Genomic DNA, 20498 nt, shown 5'->3' with positions numbered 1-20498 from the left:
ACACACACACACACACACACACACACACACACACACACACACACACACACACACACATACACTGACACATGGCACTCCACAGGACGCGGTGCGATGAACTGGAGGTGACACCACAGTGGGCTGCTTCTTGAGCGAGCCGTCTGATTGGCTGCCATCACACACTAACCATGCTTAAGCAGCAAGCAAGGAAGCCCTTCACATATTACGTGTCACACAATAGGGTGGGGTTCCTAACACAGACCAAAATAGGATTTTGAATGGAAATCAACTGTTTCGTCTCCACAACGACAGTAAAACGAATGTGTGTGTGTCTTGAGTATGAGCAATGCCATTTCTAATGTGTTACTGCACCAATCTCACCCTGCCTAACAGAATGCAGTTCACCATGGTAACCAAGTCATTGAGTACAGAGAGAGAGAGAGAGAGAGAGATTGTACTAACAATGCCAAGACTGGGAACAGCAAGTTAGTGGGGAGCTAAACGAACTGTGTGGCCTCCTCTGTGACATCATAATAGATCATCATCCTCAAACAAACTAACGACCCTCATATGGGCTACAAGACTAACCTAAATCACAACACATATCTACCCAGTATCACCTGCAGCCAACTCTAAATGGATTAGCCATAAAAGGGCACGACAACAAATGACAGGTCTTAAGTCATGTTTATGACTGATTTAAACCATGTCAGCGGCAGGCACTGTCAAAAAAGTTTGACTGAAAAAGACTAACAGCAAAAACCAAAATACAACGTTTAACCAACGTTAGAACAACCTCAATCCTACACAACCTGCGTTGCCGAACAAACCACCGCCTTCCTCGTACCAGCAACCCACCTGACGAGGCAGACCGACTTGACGAATGGCGACATCTTACAGCCGTCATTAATCAACACGCTCTTTTCTACCCCACGCCCCTCCATCATCTCCATCTCAGACACTCTATCCAGCCGTTTCTGTTGCCAAAACAGGGGAGGTGGGGATAGCGACAGTAACAGCGGGCACGGCGGCGGCGGGAATAGCTGGGAATTCTGTAAACGTCGTCTTTTCCCTTAACTGGGTGGAATAGATGGAGGCCCAGGGTGGTGGAATGGAGAATAAAGTGTTCAGTGAGCGCGCTCAGTACAGCCCTCAACGACAGATTGACATATGGGGAGGCAGCAGTGCCTGGCAGAAAACTACCATCCGTCAGGGAATGGTAAATCCTACAGACGAGGAAGAAAGACGACCACAAAACACGATAATGCTCCATTTGTGTAAATAAGGCTATAGATCAACTAGGAATAGGTCTTGGCTTCCTTCTGCAGCCGAGCCCTGTGAACTACAAGACAGTTCAGTGTTAGACTGAATGGCATTCTACCCTATAGAAGCCAATACTGCTAAGGACACAACAGAAACCCTTCTAGTATTATTATCCCATACTGTTTGTATAGGCCTTTCTGTAACCCCAAACTGATCCTGGTACTGTCACCGCTATTGTTATTTTATAAAAGGCATTACAGTAATGTTTTATGGCAGACCGCTGGGTTAGTCATCCAATGCTGAGAAACCTGACAGAGATTATGAAGTGCATTCCCTTCCTGTAAAAAGTGCAGTGTCGGCTCGATGCAGTGTGGGAGTGGGAGAGTTGGTGTGTGTGTATGTGTGTGTCCGGTGTGAGTGCGTGTGTCTGTGCGTGCGTCTGGTTTGTCCAAGCAGTAAAGAGGTGTTTGCATATTCGTGTCTGTGTACATTAGTGTGTGTATGTGAGTCTCCACTACAGAAAGAGGAGACAGATTGGCTCTGATTCGCTCATTCCCTCTCTATCTCTCTCTTTCTCTCTATCGCTCTCTCTCTCTCTCTCTCTCTCTCTCTCTCGCTCTCTCTCTCTCTCTCGCTTTCTTTCTCTCGCAGCCATCTGGAGATGACATTAAACACACATAAACAAACACTCTGCAATTAATACACCAAGACAAGTGAAAGCAACTCGACTCGGGGGGACTAACTAGTCTCTTGTCTGTGAAGAATATAACATGATAAATTATTTTATTTGTGAAAATTGTACATTTATAACTGTGTTTGTATCGTAATATGATGAAATAAATGTCATTTGACCATTATTTAGACTACAGAATATATACGTTATTCAAATTTATGTTAATTGAGACATCAACTGAAGGAATTGTGGAGGTTAACCAAACAGTGTCTCTGAGAATTAGTCATATCTACCACAATTGAATTAAATACCCGTTAGAAACATAGACAACCCACACACCGCAGTTAATTAATACAGAAATAATAAAACCGACACACACACATAGACACACACACATAGACACACACACAAAGGGACGAACCCAGGGGTTTTGATTTAAAGGCTTGGCATGTACTGTAACAGTGACAGTGTAAGTCTGTTAGCTGGGCTAAGGTGTGGAAGTCTTGATATTTGAACGTAGACAACACTGACAGATGCTGACAGGGAGAGGCGAGGGCTATGAGGGACTAGGAATGGGGTCCTAGCCTACACCCTCCACCCCTGACCCCAGTCCACTGTCTTAAGCAGCTGCAGGGTCCAATCCAAAGACTTGCATCCTTCCCCTCTGCCCCTGTCGACTTCCCCTCAGATCCGAATCTGAAAAGATAGGACGCTTGTGAACAAAACTGTGCTTTAGAAGCAAAAGGATTTTTGGTTGTTTTCTCCTTACTTGGAGTGGACAAGTGCAGAGGGGAAGGTGGCAAGTGTACAAATTGGAACCCAGCCTCGGCCTCCCCTCCCGTCTCCCAGTGGCAGGGGCAGGTCTGTATGCTCATCACAGACAGGCAGGTAAAGCATGCACGGGCATAAGTGTGCACATTCCCTCTGCAGTCACAACAAGGGTCTTATAGTAAGATAAGGTGCTTCTGCGTGCCAACAAACACCCTGTGCCCTTGTAGCCCCCAACAAACACCCTGTGCCCTTGTACCCCATGTTTCCCCCTATCTTGTATATTATACCCAGTTCCCCCTGGCACAGCCATGCCTACAGCCATAGAGAGAGGAGTTGTGTAAGGGGGTGCCCATCCATGGGTGTCTAGGAATGCCCACCCAGACAGCCAGGCATGGCTCATGCTCGCCCGCTTCCCAAATTGCAGCTGAAGTGTGACATTAAAGAACTACAGATATAGTGACCCATGCAAAAACTCCATTACCCAGCAGGCCTTACCCTGTCCTTCACTATGAGACACTTTGCAAGAGGAAGAGACAGACAATGGATTCAGAATTAGTCAACGTTTTTACCCAGATATCCTTACTGAAGATTAAACAGTCTCTAGTACTGCACTACCAAATGTCCACATTAGTGTGGACTGGACTACAGGCAGATATGCTTGGGGAAGTCCATGGTAAAATACCATAGTGATAGACAGAGATAGTATTTAATCGCATTTATTTCTACTCAAGGCAAAATGGTCCCTATGACTATCTGCTCATGCCCAGAGTCTGGAATCTGGACTACAGACAGATACAGTATGTGTGTGGAAGTCCAAGGATAAAGGCTAGCCTTTTAGTATTAGAGAAAAGCTAGCCTGGACTGAACTGTCAGGGAATCATTCTGTTCGCTTTAAGTCATTAATCCATAGGTGGATTTAAACGCTTTGGCCGCGTTCCAATCTGATCATTTACTCCCTTCACTTCAGCCTTTGTGGACACCCACTTCTTGGATTTGTGTGAGCTAGGTTTTAGTAACAAAGGAATATACCTCGACCTTGCCAACAGCAAAAAGGCTTGGCATAGGACTATAGTAGTTTATGCCATATCACTCACACAAATCCAGTCCACTTAAAAGGGGAAGTCTACAGGGCAGGAGGGAAGGGGGTCAAAACTTTGGGATTGGAACGCAGCCATTGGGGGATTTTCAAAGGGACACATAGGTTGTATTCACAGTACAGTAGAGAGGACAGAAAAGATGCTAACCACTTTGTCCTCCTGTAGTGGCATGTAGTCCAGGTAGCAGTGAGAAAGTGAAAAGGAAGTGAGGGAGGGAGTGGAGGAAGCAGAGGGAAGGATAGAGGGATGCAGTGGAGGAGTGGACAGAGAAAGAGAGACAGAGGTCAAATATAGGTTCATGGAACATGAGAAGGGAGGAAGGAAAAAGAGAAAGAGGAAAAAGGAGTGAGGGAATGGTGTAAACGTTTGTTAATACACATGAGCAAAATCCACAATACACACTTTTAATACACAGTCTATTCAGTGATACAACCTGTTTAGAGGTGCAACAGTGGTGAAACACAGAGGGAGTTTGACAGCAAACATGCATGACTCAACATATCAGTCATGTGACGTCGGCATGACACATGACCTTTGTGTCACAGTGTCATGCAGGAACAGGAAATGGGGACAAGAGCAACATGATACATCATCTTACACAACCCTATATATAACTTCCTGTCTAGCTTATAATACAATATATACACTACCATTCAAAGTTTGGGGTCACTTAGAAATTTCCTTGTTTTTGAAAGAAAAGCAAATTTTTTGTCCATTAAAATAACATCAAATTGATCATAAATACAGTGTAGACATTGTTTTTGTTGTAAATGACTATTGTAGCTGGAAACGGCTGATTTTTTTATGGAATATCTACATAGGCGTACAGAGGCCCATTATCAGCAACCATCACTCCTGTGTTCCAATGGCACGTTGGGGGGGGGGGGGGGGGGGGGGGGCCTGACCTTAGATCAGCACTCTGAGTTTTCTTTTATGAACACAGACCCTGCTTTTAATATCTGCTGTTTGGTGAGCTATTATAGATACAGAAATGTGACTTTTATAACACAACATTACTATGAGGACAGGCTGGGGAGAAGGGAGAGGTTTAGTAATACCAAAATGAGTGGTTGGCACACATTTTGTCAGGCATCACCATGTAACTGTAATGCCTTCTGCAGGACAATGCTGTGTACTGCATCGTGTCTCTGTGTCTATTTTGGGAATGTGATTATTCGGCACAGGGTGAATCGCGATTTATCACGACAATATCAATGTTTTGTGAGTTACTGTGACTTATATGCTGCTAGTATAGAAGTCAATACATCTGATTATGATTGAGGCCATTTTGAGTCAAATATCAATTTTGTTTAACTACAATGAACAAGCTGCACCTGCACAACATGACCAAAAGTATGTGGACACCTGCTTGTCGATTTCTCATTCCAAAATTATGGGCATTAATATGGAGTTGGTCCCCCCTTTGCTGCTATAACAGCCTCCACTCTTCTGGGAAGGCTTTCCATTAGATGTTGGAACATTACTGCAGGGACTTGCTTCCATTCAGCCATAAGAGCATTAGGGAGGTCGGGCACTGATGTTGGGTGATTAGGCCTGGCTCGCAGTCGGCGTTCCAATTCATCCCAAAGGTGTTTGATGGGGTTGAGGTCAGGGCTCTGTGCAGGCCAATCAAGTTCTTCCACACCGATCTTGACAAACCATTTCTGTATGGACCTCACTTTGTGCACGGGGGCATTGTCATGCTGAAACAGGAAAGGGCCTTTCCCAAACTGTTGCAACAAAGTTGGATGCACAGAATCGTCTATAATGTCATTGTAGTGTTAGGATTTCCCTTCACTGGAACTAAGGGGCCTAGTCCTATCCATGAAAAACAGCCCCAGACCATTATTCCTCCTCCACCAAACTTTACAGCTGGCACTATGCATTGGGGCAGGTAGCATTCTCCTGGCATCCACCAAACCCAGATTCGTCCGTTGGACTGCCAGATGGTGAAGTGCAATTCATCACTCCAGAGAACGCGTTTGCACTGCTCCAGAATCCAATGGCTGCAATCTTTACAGCGCATGGCGATCTTAGGCTTGTGTGTGCCTGCTCGGCCATGGCAACCCATTTCATGAAACTCCCGACAAACAGTTCATGCTGACGTTATTTCCAGAGGCAGTTTGGAATGTGGTAGTGAGTGTCGCAACCGAGGACAGACGAGTTTTACGCGCTGCATGCTCCAGTACTCGGCGGTCCCATCCTGTGAGCTTGTGTGGCCTACCACTTCCCGGCTGAGACGTTGTTGCTCCTAGATGTTTCCACTTCACAATAACAGGAGTTACAGTTGAACGAGGAAGTTCTAGTAGGGCAGAAATTTGACAAATTGACTTGTTGGAAAGGTGCCATACTATGACGGTGCCACATTGAAAGAAAATGAGCTCTTCAGTAAGGCCATTCTACTGCCAATGTTTGTCTATGGAGATTGCATGGCTGTGTGTTCAATTTTATACACCTGTCAGCAACTGGGGTGGGTGAAATCCACTAATTTGAAGGGGTGTCCACGTACTTTTGTATATACAGTGTATCTTCTATATAACTTACTGAACATCAGTCCTGTAGAAACAATTTATAGTTTGATAGATTCATATCATTTTAACTCGCAGGGCTGGAAAAATACATTAAAGTTACTGCTAACTTAAAGATCGGACCTTTTTATTCAATTTTTGCCTAAAATTAAATACCCAAATCTAACTGCCTGTAGCTCAGGACCTGAAGCAAGGATATGCATATTCTTGATACCATTTGAAAGGAAACAATTTGAAGTTTGTGGAAATGTGAAATGAATGTAGGACAATATAACACATTAGATCTGGTTAAAGACAATACAAAGAAAAAAACATGCGTTTTTTTTTGTACCATCATCTTTGAAATGCAAGAGAAAGGCCATACTGTATTATTCCAGCCCAGGCGCAATTTAGATGTTGGCCACTAGATGGCAGCAGTGTATGTGCAAAGTTTTAGACTGATCCAATGAACCATTGTATTTCTGTTCAAAATGTTGAATCAAGGCTGCCCAAATGTGCCTAATTGTTTTATTAATAACTTTTCAAGTTTATAACTGTGCACTCTCCTCAAACAATAGCATGGTATTATTTCACTGTAACAGCTACTGTAAATTGGACAGTGCAGTTAGATTAACAAGAATTTAAGCTTTCTGCCAATATCAGATATGTCTATGTCCTGGGAAATGTTCTTGTTACTTACAACCTCATGCTAATCGCATTAGCCTATGTTAACTGAACCGTCTCGAGGGGGACCCACCAATCCTGTAGAGGTTAAAAATGCTCTCTGGGATCTTAATCACAACAAATGTTGTAACATACTGCATGAATTGGATTTGTAACATATCACTAAAATTACTACATTTGTATGATATCATACCTATCACACGAAATGGATGATGTAGTACACAATTAGATTACGTAGTACACAATTGGATGACGTAGCACACAAAAAACGGGGACCCGTTTTGGCTCGTGAGCACCACTTTCAAAACTACTGGCTGATATTACACAAAAGTTTGAGAGCGCATCTTTAAGTAATGCAAAGAGTGGGCCTTTTTGACATGAGTTACACAAACTGAAATAATGTAAGGAAACTTGCTTAGCATCCACCCTGTCAAACAAATTTATGTTTTGACCCACTCAGCACTGGAGAGATGCATGAAGTGCTCGGGCTTGAATTTGACATGAGGTACACCGACGTGTTGAACTAAACCGGAAAACTAAACTGGAAAACATGAATAGGAGGGAGATGTTTTATGTAATAAAACAAAGTTTACAATTTCAACTAATCCTGTTATTCTGCTTGGCTGGTGATAGAGGGAAGAGTAGGATGGGGGATCAAGGAAGGAAGTACTACTTGAGAGAGCGCCGGTCTACACTGCCTACACACACAGGCTGTAATATGTACACAATACAACAGCAGCCTACACAAAAATACCCTTACACACATAGATTACAGCCTACACAAAAATACCCTTACACACATAGATTACAGCCTACACAAAAATACCCTTACACACATAGATTACAGCCTACACAAAAATACCCTTACACACATAGATTACAGCCTACACAAAAATACCCTTACACACATAATAGATTACAGCCTACACAAAAATACCCTTACACACATAGATTACAGCCTACACAAAAATACCTTTACACACATAGATTACAGCCTACACAAAAATACCCTTACACACATAGATTACAGCCTACACAAAAATACCCTTACACACATATATTACAGCCTACACAAAAATACCCTTACACACATAATAGATTACAGCCTACACAAAAATATCCTTACACACATAGATTACAGCCTACACAAAAATACCCTTACACACATAGATTACAGCCTACACAAAAATACCTTACACACATAGATTACAGCCTACACAAAAGTACCCATAAATACACCATAAATACTGACTCACACACTGATACACAGACACACACACTAATACTGACTCAAACCTACACAAAAACGTTGTTCTCTGCCCAGTGAGAGACGTTACTTCAAAATACCTTTGAAATAAACTGCATTAGTGCTCAAACTAATTATTGGCATACTTTACTATTGATTTGAGTTCCTAGCCCATTGTTCCACTGTATTATTAGTTCCACATTGATGGAATTTCTAATAGAGACAACACTACTAGTGGCCGGTTATCATTATCCATAATTCATTTCATAGAATTATCCCATAATAAGTCCACAGCCTGGGACAAAGCTTGATCCTGTGTCCTGCTCCCTGTGTGAGTCTGGGTTCCAGCTGGGCTTAGCGGATTTGGAACAGATTGGCACCCAGCAGGCCCAGGGACTAGGGCCCACAGTCAGGTAAAATACCCAGGAGGGCCTCTCTCTTGGGCTGGACAGGAGAAGGAGAGGGGCCCAGATGGCATGGGGTGGAGTGGGGCTTGGGCTTAAAACGACGCCCACATGTGGTGAGTATGGACTCCGCCGCATGTCATACCGCACGCTTCCTCTGGCACTGGGGAGCTAGACTAAATAAACTAGAATCAACACTATCATTCACAAGGTTTGGGCTCTGGGGAATGTGACTGTCTTATTTACAGGAATGTTGAGCGGAACTGCAGCGTATGTGTCAATACTGTAAACGCTGAATGGTGTTTCTGGTTGGCAGCTTGTCCATTCTGTGTAAAGGACTACGTACTAAGTGCTCCTACGGTTTATATTACAGGGGCGCTGTTTTGCAAAACTGTGACACACCTGAGGATGGATTGAAGCTCCAACAACAACTCCAATACACTTTGACCAACCAAAGTGTGACAGAGCCCCAGCCGACAACACAGACAACATAAAAGCAGCCATCTTGACAAAACAAATGAACAAAGGGAAGAGATGAGGGGGGTAACGAAGACGAAGGGAAGGGATGGAGGAAGAAGAACGGGGTGGAGGCAGGGATTTTTAACGGTTTCTCACATTGTTGGAGCGCAGGGAGACGCGTCCGCCGCAGCGGGCGCAGAATTTGGTCTGGCAGTAGGAGCAGTGGTGTCCACAGCCGTCAGCGAACTTGGTCTTGCGGCAGATGCCGCAGGTGGGGGCGTCGTCCTTGTGCTGGCCCTGCTGCTGGCGCCGCGTCTCCACGCCGATGCGACGCACCTGCTCCTTATAACTCTCAAACTGCTGGTGCAGTGTCCTGAGGGAGGGAGGAGGGAGGGAGGAGGGAGGAGGGAGAGGAGGAGAGAAGTTATTCATATGCTTATTGTGTTTTTATTGAGAGACAGACAGACAGACAGACAGACAGACAGACAGACAGACAGACAGACAGACAGACAGACAGACAGACAGACAGACAGACAGACAGACAGACAGACAGACAGACAGACAGACAGACAGACAGACAGACAGACAGACAGACAGACAGACAGACAGACAGACAGACAGACAGACAGACAGACAGACAGACAGACTTTCCATAACAAAGCCATCACCTACAGAGAGATGAACCTGGAGAAGAGTCCCCTAAACAAGTTGGTCCTGGGGCTCTGTTCACAAACCCAAACAGACACCACAGAGCCCCAGGACAGCAACACAATTAGACCCAACCAAATCATGAGAAAACAAAAAGATAATTACTTGACACATTGGAAAGAGTTAACAAAAAAACAGAGCAAACTAGAATGCTATTTGGCCCTAAACAGAGAGTACACAGTGGCAGAATACCTGCCCACAGTGACTGAAAAAAAAGGAAATCTTTGACTATGTACAGACTCAGTGAGTATAGCCTTGCTATTGAAAAAGACCGCTGAAGGCAGACCTGGCTCTCAAGAGAAGACGGGCCATGTGCACACTGCCCACAAAATGAGGTGGAAACTGAGCTGCACATCCTAACCTCCTGCCAAATGTATGACCATATTAGAGACACACATTTCCCTCAGATTACACAGATCCACAAAGAATTAGAAAACAAATCCAACTCCCATATCTATTGGGTGAAATACCACAGTGTGTCATCACAGCAGCAAGATTTGTGACCTGTTGCCACAAGAAAAGGGCAACCAGTGAAGAACAAACAACATTGTAAATACAACCCATATTTATGTTTATTTATTTTCCCTTTTGTACTTTAACTATTTGCACATCATTACAACACTGTATATATACATAATATGACATTTGAAATGTCTTTATTTTTTTGAACTTTTTTAAGTGTGAACGATACAGTACATTCTTTATTGTTTATTATCTATTTCACTTGCTTTGGCAATGTAAACATATATTTTCCATGTCAATAAAGCTCTTAAATTGAATTGAGAGAGAAAGAGAGAGAGAGAGAGAGAGAGAGAGAGAGAGAGAGAGAGAGAGAGAGAGAGAGAGAGAGACAGGGAAAGAGAGAGAGAGAGAGAGAGAGAGAGAGAGAGAGAGACTGGGAAAGAGAGAGAGAGAGAGAGAGAGAGACTGGGAAAGAGAGAGAGAGAGAGAGAGAGACTGGGAAAGAGAGAGAGAGAGAGCCTGTGAAAGAGAGAGAGAGAGAGAGACTGGGAAAGAGAGAGAGAGAGAGAGACTGGGAAAGAGAGAGAGAGAGAGACTGGGAAAGAGAGAGAGAGAGAGACTGGGAAAGAGAGAGAGAGAGAGAGAGAGAGACAGGGAAAGAGAAAGAGAAAGAGAGAGAGGGGGGAAAGAGAGAGAGACAGGGAAAGAGAGAGAGAGAGACAGGGAAAGAGCGAGATAGACAGGGAAAGACAGAGATAGACAGGGAAAGAGAGAGATAGAGGGGTAGTGATAGAGTAAAAGACCTAGAGAGCAAGATGACATTAACAGAAATTAGAGAGAAAAAAAGTTGTCGCATGTAATGCAATGCTACTGGCGGCAGAGAAGTCAGGCGCAGGAGAGTGGAAACTGATTTACAACGGCTGTGTTTAATAACCATAAACCACCGTCAACAGAACAATACAATAAATGGGTCAAACAAAACCCGGTAAATACTAGCATACCGTGCACAAGCACTACAACAAACAATCACCGACAAGGACATGGGGGGGAACAGAGGGTTAAATACACAACATGTAATTGATGGAATTGAAACCAGGTGTGAGGGAAGACAAAACAAAACCAATGGAAAATGAAAAGTGGATCAGCGATGGCTAGAAGGCCGGTGACGTCGACCGCCGAACGCCGCCCGAACAAGGAGAGGGACCGACTTCGGCGGAAGTTGTGACATCACAGCTCAAATGGAAATATGCGATGACCTTAAGCACAGTGTTTCACAGCTGGACAGATAATAATGATGGTGAATACGTTAAATTTAGTTATGCTTGCTATCAACAACCACTTGTTTCAATAACATGTTCTGAAAGTGTGGATGACTGCATTACTTCAGTTTGCAGGGAAACAGTCAGGAACCAATTAAAACAACAGATGAAAGTGTACCTAGCTGTGAATAAATCACACCATAAATAACTCAAAGTCGAGACTCCTCACTCCTTCCCCCTCTCTCGGCCTCTGCTTTCCCAGGAACCAAAATAACCCATTTGTGAATTGCAAATGAGTCCGTGTGAAAAATGGAAACCCTTCCCACATTTCCCTACCCAACAATATTGTCAAAGGACATTAGCATATGATTTCACTCATTTACAGGACCCAGCCAGTCTATTTAATTACCGTTGTGTGTGTTTGTGTGTTTGTGTGTGTGTGCCTGCGTGCGTGCGTGAGAGAGAGAGAGAGAGAGAGAGAGAGAGAGAGAGAGAGAGAGAGAGAGAGAGAGAGAGACATAGAGGCCTGATACCTTAATTGACAGTCACACTTTGAAAACTGGTCCTGACCTGTCTTCAGTAAAGCCAGAGGACAAAGGTGTCTGTCTAGTCTAACCATTAAAGACTTCCCTGACATCTGTCATAACTGACTGACAAGGGCAGACAGGATATACTCCAAAACACAATAACACATTTCTGGAGGGAATATACCAGTACATGACTCGATTTACTGCATTCCATGTGCTTGCCCTTTTCAGGTAACAAAAATCCTGACTTTTTCCAAGCCAAATGAATACTAACTGAGATGTTTACATAATTGAGAGTGTTTACCCAACTGAGACTGACATATGACAATAATATGACAATAATATTGCAATCTTATGATAACACGTCATATTATGAAAATACGATTGAATAAGACAAGTCACCTGTTTTTGCGGAATACAACCATTTCCTTGTGTGTAGTCGATGACCTCAGAATGCGTAACAGGTTGAACACACAACTCCCAATCTGAGGTCAACAACACTGGGTCGTTGAAATCGTTCGAACATTTAACAGTCTTCCACCATGTCCTGCTCATAGCACCCAAGAAAGGAAGAATTATATGTTGCCAGAAATACTATTTAGATAAGACTTTTCACACCCCTAAAATTGCAATTTATATTTTCTCAAAAAAGAATGACTGCATAGAAGTTTCTGGAAAGATCCCTTATTCATCCACAGGAAGACTCTTCAGAAAACTCCAAAACAACTCTCTACATATCACACATAACGCCCCTTCATAGGTCCCCAGAAAGACTGCTGAAGGTCTGCTGAAAGAGCGTAGAAGTGGCAGGTAGTTAATGCAACGCCTCCTGGTCTACAGTCCTCATGCCCAGCAGACATATAGCAGACTGCGGTCCAGGGGAGCTGGAACAGGGAAATGTCTTGGAACGATCTTGGCTTGCCAGGTGACATCACACATCGAGATTAAGCCATGACGTGAATGTCAAGGTGACAATGACGTTACCCAAGACTGGATCTAGGCCAGAGAGGTGACAATACACACACAGATTGGCCAGGTGATAACACAGAGATTATGCCATGACATGAACATATACCTAAGGCTGCTATCACTACCTTCAAGGTGATGTTGCTGCTACATAAGGCTGTTATGACCACCCTCATAGGTGATGTTGCTGCTACATAAGGCTGTTATAACCACCTTCAAGGTGACATTGCTGCTACATAAGGCTGCTATGAATAGCTTCAAGTTGATGTTGCTGCTACATAAGGCTGTTATGACCACCCTCATAGGTGATGTTGCTGCTACATAAGGCTGTTATAACCACCTTCAAGGTGACATTGCTGCTACATAAGTCTGCTATGAACAGCTTCAAGTTGATGTTGCTGCTACATAAGGCTGTTATGAACACCCTCATAGGTGATGGTGATGCTACATAAGGCTGTTATAACCACCTTCAAGGTGACATTGCTGCTACATAAGGCTGCTATGAACAGCTTCAAGTTGATGTTGCTGCTACATAAGGCTGTTATGACCACTCTTATAGGTGATGTTGATGCTACATAAGGCTGTTATGACCACCACAAAGTCCCTCTTCAAGGTTAAAGATCCAAAGGTCATCAAGTTTGAATGATATGAAAGACTACACAATGTGTTTCAGAACAGTTTGCGTTGTACATTTCTTAATGTACCAAGCTATTTTTAAGTTTAAAAGCTGTGTGAAGGACTGTTTGAAGGTTGTTCTTAACATATTATATATAACCTTGAGGACCTACGTCAAAGCATCAATGGAATAGAAACTCTTTGAAATCCTCATACCAATTCAGAATCTGTGCTATATGAAATGATCCGTTGTTGTCATCATTTCACATGGAGATAAATCTACAGGTGGTGATGCTCAAGTCAATGATGCTCTCTGTCTATATGACACACTAGGAAGTAATGCGAAGCGAGCGATGTCATTGGTCGGCGGTGGCACTGAATTGACCCTTGAGTGGAATCTGTCAGACCAATCGAAGTCCAGCGCCATGGGAACAGCAGTCAGAAACAGAGTGCACGGCCTGTAGTCATGGAAAAACTGCCCGCGTTAACACCCTGGTGTCATGGTGTGTCAGAGAACCAGCTGTTAGTGTTCTTAGAGAGGACAGTAGATAACAACTTGGCTTTATCTGACTAGGGGATTGATCTTTCTCTAAAAGGCAGGGGTTAGCGTCGGGGTAAATTTAGGGAAAAAACAGATTTACTTTTATCTGTCAGGGGGAAATGAACATTACATAATAAACACTGAAGTTATATCAAAATGGGAATTGACAATTCCAAACCAAACCACCCAGACTCTGTTTGGAAGCAATATGCATGGCATGCTCCCCTGAAGCACCGAACTAATTAAAGAAAACTACTATTTGAGTACGAACCATAAATAAATAAAATTGTTTCTGAAGCATACAGCAGTATTTGTGAACAGCTTTAAACGCCAGGCATGGTGTCTATGACACATCTCTCCATGGTGGTGAGCAGCAGACTACAGACTAACCCATGAACACACAGTCGAGTGAACACAGCCTGGCCAAGGGAAAAGAGGACAATGAGACATGGTGAGTAGGGCAGGAGAGGGGCCGTGCAATATGGTCGCCGTGATGGCGGGAATAGAGGACAGGAGTGTGCTTCAGAAACAACGGCTGCATCCCGATTATCCACCCTTATCCGGAAGTGTGCACTTGCACACTTTCTCACATGGACTTCACTTAACAATGGTGAAAACTCCCTCCAGTCAATGCTTTCACAAATCAAATTATTTTACATCCATTACAGAGAGTGTGTGTGCAGGTTCACAATTCTGGAAAAGGGTGTGGAAATGAAAAGCAGCCCCTTGTAGCCTGATACGGTTCTGGGGTTGGCTGGGGGTCCCTTTGACCCAGAGCATTCTGGGTGGGCAGCATAGCATATGGGTCTGAACCCCGCCCTGTGCAACTGGGTCCTGGGCTTCCTGATGGGCCGCCCCCAGGTGGTGAAGGTAGGAAACATCACCTCCACTCCGCTGATCCTCAACACTAGGGCCCCACAAGGGTGCGTGCTCAGCCCCCTTCTGTACTCCCTGTTCACCCATGACTGCATGCATCTCAATCATCAAGTTTGCAGACAACACAACAGTAGTAGGCTTGATTACCAAATATGACGAGACAGGCTACAGGGAGGAGGTGAGGGATCTGGGAGTGTGGTGCCTGGAAAACATCTTCTCACTCAACGTCTACAAAACAAAGGAGATGATCGTGGACTTCAGGAAACAGGCAGAGGGTGCACCCCCCTATCTACATTGACGGGACCGCAGTGGAGAAGGTAGAAAGCTTCAAGTTCCTTGGTGTAAACATCACTGACAAACTGAAATGGACCACCCATACAGACAGTGTGGTGAAGAAGGCGCAATAGAGCCTCTTCAACCTCAGGAGGGTAAAGAAATTTGGCTTGTCACCTACAATCTTCACAAATCTTTACAGATGCACAATTGAAAGCATCCTGACGGGCTGTATCACCGCCTGGTATGGCAACTTCACCACCCGCAACCTCAAGGCTCTCCAGAGGGTGGTGCGGTCTGCCCAACACATTACCAGGGGCAAACTACCCGCCCTCCAGGACACCTACAGCACCCGATGTCACAGGAAGTCCAAGGGGATCATCAAGGACATCAACCACTTGAGCCACTGCCTGTTCACCCCACTATCATCCAGAAGGAGAGGTCAGTACAGGTGCATCAAAGCTGGGACCGAGAGACTGAAAAACAGCTTCTATCTCAAGGCCATCAGACTGTTAAACAGTCATCACTAGCACATTAGAGGCTGCTGCCTATAGGCATACACTAGGACTCACTGGCCACTTTAAGGAATGGAACACTAGTCACTAATAATGTTTACATATCTGGCATTACTCATCTCATATGTATATACTGTATTCTGTACTATTCTACGGTATCTTAGTCAGAGACCTGGCCGTGTGCTGCCAGTACAACAACCTCTCTCTCAACGTGATCAAGACAAAGGAGATGATTGTGGACTACAGGAAAAAGATGACTGAGCACGCCCCATTCTCATCAACTGGGCTGCATTGGAGCAGGTTGAGAGCTTCAAGTTCCTTGGTGTCCACATCACCAACAAACTAACATGGTCCAAGCACACCAAGACAGTCGTGAAGAGGGCAGGAGACTGAAAAGATTTGGCATGGGTCCTCAGATCCTCAAAAGGTTCTACAGCTGCACCATCGAGAGCATCCTGACTGGTGGCACCACTGCCTAGTATGGCAACGGCTCGGCTTCCGACCGCAAGGCACTACATAGGGTAGTGCAAACGGCCCAGTTCATCACTGGGGCCAAGCTTCCTGCCATCCAGGAACTCTATACCAGGCAGTGTCAGAGGAAGGCCCTAAAAATTGTCAAGGACTCCAGCCACCTAGTCATAGCCTGTTCTCTCTGCTACCGCAGGGCAAGCAGTACCGGAGCGCCAAGTCTAGGTCCAAAAGGCTTCTAAACAGCTTCTACCCACAAGCCATAAGACTCCTGAACATCTAGTCAAATGGCTACCCAGACTATTTGCCCCCCATCCCCTCTTTACACCACTGCTACTCTCTGTTGTCATCTATGCATAGTCACTTTAATAACTTGACCTATATGTACATACTACCTCAACTAACCGGTGCCCCCACACATTGACTCTGTATCGGTACCCCCCTGTATATAGTCTCGCTACTGTTACTTTACTGCTGCTCTTTAATTACTTGTTACTTCTATCTCTTATTCTCATCCGTATTTGTTTTAAACTGCATTGTTGGTTAAGGGCTCGTAAATAAGCATTTCACTGTAAGGTTTACACCTGTTGTATTTGGCGCTTGTCACTAATACAATTTGATTTGATTTGATTTAACGTTTACATATCTGTCATTACCCATCTCATATGTATATACGTTTTTTCTATACTATTCTACAGTATCTTAGTCCGTTCCACTCTGACATCGTTCGTCCATATGTATATAGTCCTACTTTCATTCCTACTTAGATTTGTGTGTATTTGGGTAAATGTTGTGTGATTTGTTAGATATTACTAGTTAGATATTACTGCGCTGTCGGAGCTAGAAGCACAAGCATTTCGCATCGCCCACAATAACATCTGCTAACGTGTATGGGACCAATAAAATTTGATTTGATTTGATTTTGATGGCGCCATTGGCACACCGGGGACAGACACATTCACTCGCACGCACACACACACACACACACACACACACACACACACACACACACACACACACACACACACACACACACACAAGCATACACACGCACACACACACACACACAAGCATACACACGCACACACACACACACACAAGCATACACACGCACACACACACACACACAAGCATACACACACACACACACACACAAGCATACACACGCACACATACTCATGGCTGTGTTTGCGGCGGGGCCTTCTATATTCAGCTCACCATGTAGAAGGAGTCCCTCTTTCCTTTTGTCCCTCTCTTTGTCTCCTTCTGTCTCTCCCTCTCTCCTTCTGTCTCTCCCTCTCTCCTTCTGTCTCTCCCTCTCTCTTTCTCTCTCTCTCTCTCTCTCTCTCTCTCCCTTGCTCTCTCATTCGGTCTCTCCCTCTCTCCTTCTGTCTTTCCCTTTATCGCTCTATCTCTCCTTCTCTCTCCCTCTCTCTCTTTCACTCTCTCCTTCTGTCTCTCCCTCTCTCCTTCTCTCTCTCTCTCTTTCGCTTCATTTATCCATGGAGAGTTGTTAATTAGCGCTGCTATGAATACATTGCCGGAAGAAGGGGGTGGTGTGTGTGTGTTTGTTTGTGCGTGTACAGTGGGGGAAAAAAAGTATTTGATCCCCTGCTGATTTTGTACGTTTGCCCACTGACAAAGAAATTATCAGTCCATAATTTTAATGGTAGGTTTATTTGAACAGTGAGAGACAGAATAACAACAACAAAAAATCCAGAAAAACGCATGTCAAAAATTTTATAAATTGATTCGCATTTTAATGAGAGAAATAAGAATTTGACCCCTCTGCAAAACATGACTTAGTACTTGGTGGCAAAACCCTTGTTGGCAATCACAGAGGTCAGATGTTTCTTGTAGTTGGCCACCAGGTTTGCACACATCTCAGGAGGGATTTTGTCTCACTCCTCTTTGCAGATCTTCTCCAAGTCATTAAGGTTTCGAGGCTGACGTTTGGCAACTCGAACCTTCAGCTCCTTCCACAGATTTTCTATGGGATTACAGTCTGGAGACTGGCTGATCTTAAGGCAGCTGGGACCATAGTCACCAAGAAAACAATTGGTAACACACTACGCCGTGAAGGACTGAAATCCTGCAGCGCCCGCAAGGTCCCCCTGCTCAAGAAAGCACATATACATGCCCGTATGAAGTTTGCCAATGAACATCTGAATGATTCAGAGGACAACTGGGTAAAAGTGTTGTGGTCAGATGAGACCAAAATGGAGCTCTTTGGCATCATGTCACGACACCGACGGATGGTGGCGCCCCTCCTCGACCGGGCGGCGCTCAGCGGTCGTCGTCGCCGGCCTACTAGCTGCCATCAATCCTTTTTTGTTTCACTTTCTGTTGGTTAGGTCTAGGTAGGCACGCACCTGTTTTGGTTTAGTTATTAGTAGGGGGAGTTATTTAGTTTAGCGAGGTATGTCTGTGTTTTGTGCGTGATTATGCTCCTTGTCAGGTTTGTGGTATCTTGAGGAACGTGTGTTTTTTTCCCTCTGCCTGTGGTTGTTTTGTGTTTTATCACCGCAGAGGTATTTATGGGCTGCGTCCCTATTTCTGACGTCTATCAGGGTTTTGGAGCATGGTATCTGTTTGGCGCCCTGCCCTGCCGTGTTTGGACTGTCTTTATTTTTGTGCATACGGATTAAAGTGTGTTCAAGAATTTACTGTCTCCTGCGCTTGACTCTACCTCTCCTGCTTCCTTGAGCCAGCCCTCACACATCAACTCAACTCGCCGTGTTTGGAGGAGAAGGAATGCTGCCTATGACCCCAAGAACACCATCCTCACCGTCAAACATGGAGGTGGAAACATTATGCTTTGAGGGTGTTTTTCTGTTAAGGGGACAGAACAACTTCACCGCATCAAATGGACGATGGAATGTACCGTCAAATCTTGAGTGAGAACCTCCTTCCCTCAGCCAGGGCATTGAAAATGGGTTGTGGATGGGTATTCCAGCACGACAATGACCCAAAACACACGGCTAAGGCAACAAAGGAGTGGCTCAAGAAGAAGCACATTAAGGTCCTGGAGTGGTCTAGCCAGTCTCCAGACCGTAATCCCATAGAAAATCTGTGGAAGGAGCTGAAGGTTCGAGTTGCCAAACGTCAGCCTCAAAACCTTAATGACTTGGAGAAGATCTGCAAAGAGGAGTGGGACAAAATCCCTCCTGAGATGTGTGCAAACCTGGTGGCCAACTACAAGAAACGTCTGACCTCTGTGATTGCCAACAAGGGTTTTGCCACCAAGTACTAAATCATGTTTTGCAGAGGGGTCAAATACTTATTTCCCTCATTAAAATGCAAATCAATTTATAACATTTTTGATATGCGGTTTTCTGGATTTTTTTGTTGTTATTCTGTCTCTCACTGTTCATATAAACCTACCATTAAAATTATAGACTGATCATTTCTTTGTCAGTGGGCAAACATACAAAATCAGCAGGGGATCAAATACTTTTTTCCGCACTGTATGTGTGTGTGTGTAATGTGTGTGTGTGTAATGTGTGTGTGTGTGTGTGTGTGTGTGTGTGTGTGTGTGTGTGTGTGTGTGTGTGTGTGTGTGTGTGTGTGTGTGTGTGTGTCTGTGTGTGGTTGTGTGTGTGTGTGTGTGTGTGTGTGTGTGTGTGTGTGTGTGTGTGTGTGTGTGTGTGTGTGTGTGTGTGTGTGTGTGTGTGTGTGTGTGTGTGTGTGGTGTGGAGGAGGAGGAAGAGGAGAAGGGGGTGGGTACTATTTCTGTCCCATCAGCTGATTCACCAGACTAATACCTAGCAGGCTTCCTCAGTCTGACAGGATGAGAAAACAGACTCTCTCTCTCTCTCTCTCTCTCTCGCTCTCTCTCTCTCTCTCTCTCTCTCTCTCTCTCTCTCTCTCTCTCTCCGTGAGCAATGGACTAGATGCACCGCTGACCTCCCTGACCTTTGACCTCACCATGGAAACAGTCATTAGAGATCAAGCTGATGTAATTGAAGATGTAATTAATACAGACTGCTTTTGAGGAATAGGGGTGTGGCTGGTTGTGTTAAAGTTAAAACGAGAGAGAGAGAATACCTTGGCCTAAACATCAGTGCCACAGGTAACTTCCACAAAGCTGTGAACGATCTGAGAGACAAGGCAAGAAGGGCCTTCTATGCCATCAAAAGAAACATAAAATTCGGCATACCAATTAGGATATGGCAAAAAATAATTGAATCCGTTATAGAACCCAT

The 20498-nt window shown here is 44.5% G+C and overlaps 1 protein-coding gene across 8 annotated transcripts in view; it reads right to left on the bottom strand.

Moving 5' to 3' along the window:
* LOC106588706 (regulating synaptic membrane exocytosis protein 1) overlaps positions 1-20498 on the bottom strand; it is a 203930-nt gene that overhangs the window by 160899 nt on the left and 22533 nt on the right. For all 8 annotated transcript variants that reach the window (XM_082958806.1, XM_082958799.1, XM_082958803.1 and 5 more), the window contains exon 2: positions 9240-9456. In XM_082958806.1, the coding sequence (XP_082814932.1) occupies positions 9240-9456 (217 nt within the window). The remainder of the gene's footprint in view (positions 1-9239; positions 9457-20498) is intronic.

This window comes from Salmo salar, chromosome 12, assembly GCF_965601325.2.
Source record: "Salmo salar chromosome 12, fSalSal1, whole genome shotgun sequence".
In the NCBI taxonomy this organism is placed as follows: domain Eukaryota; kingdom Metazoa; phylum Chordata; class Actinopteri; order Salmoniformes; family Salmonidae; genus Salmo; species Salmo salar.
This window is presented reverse-complemented; position numbering and strand designations above follow the sequence as displayed.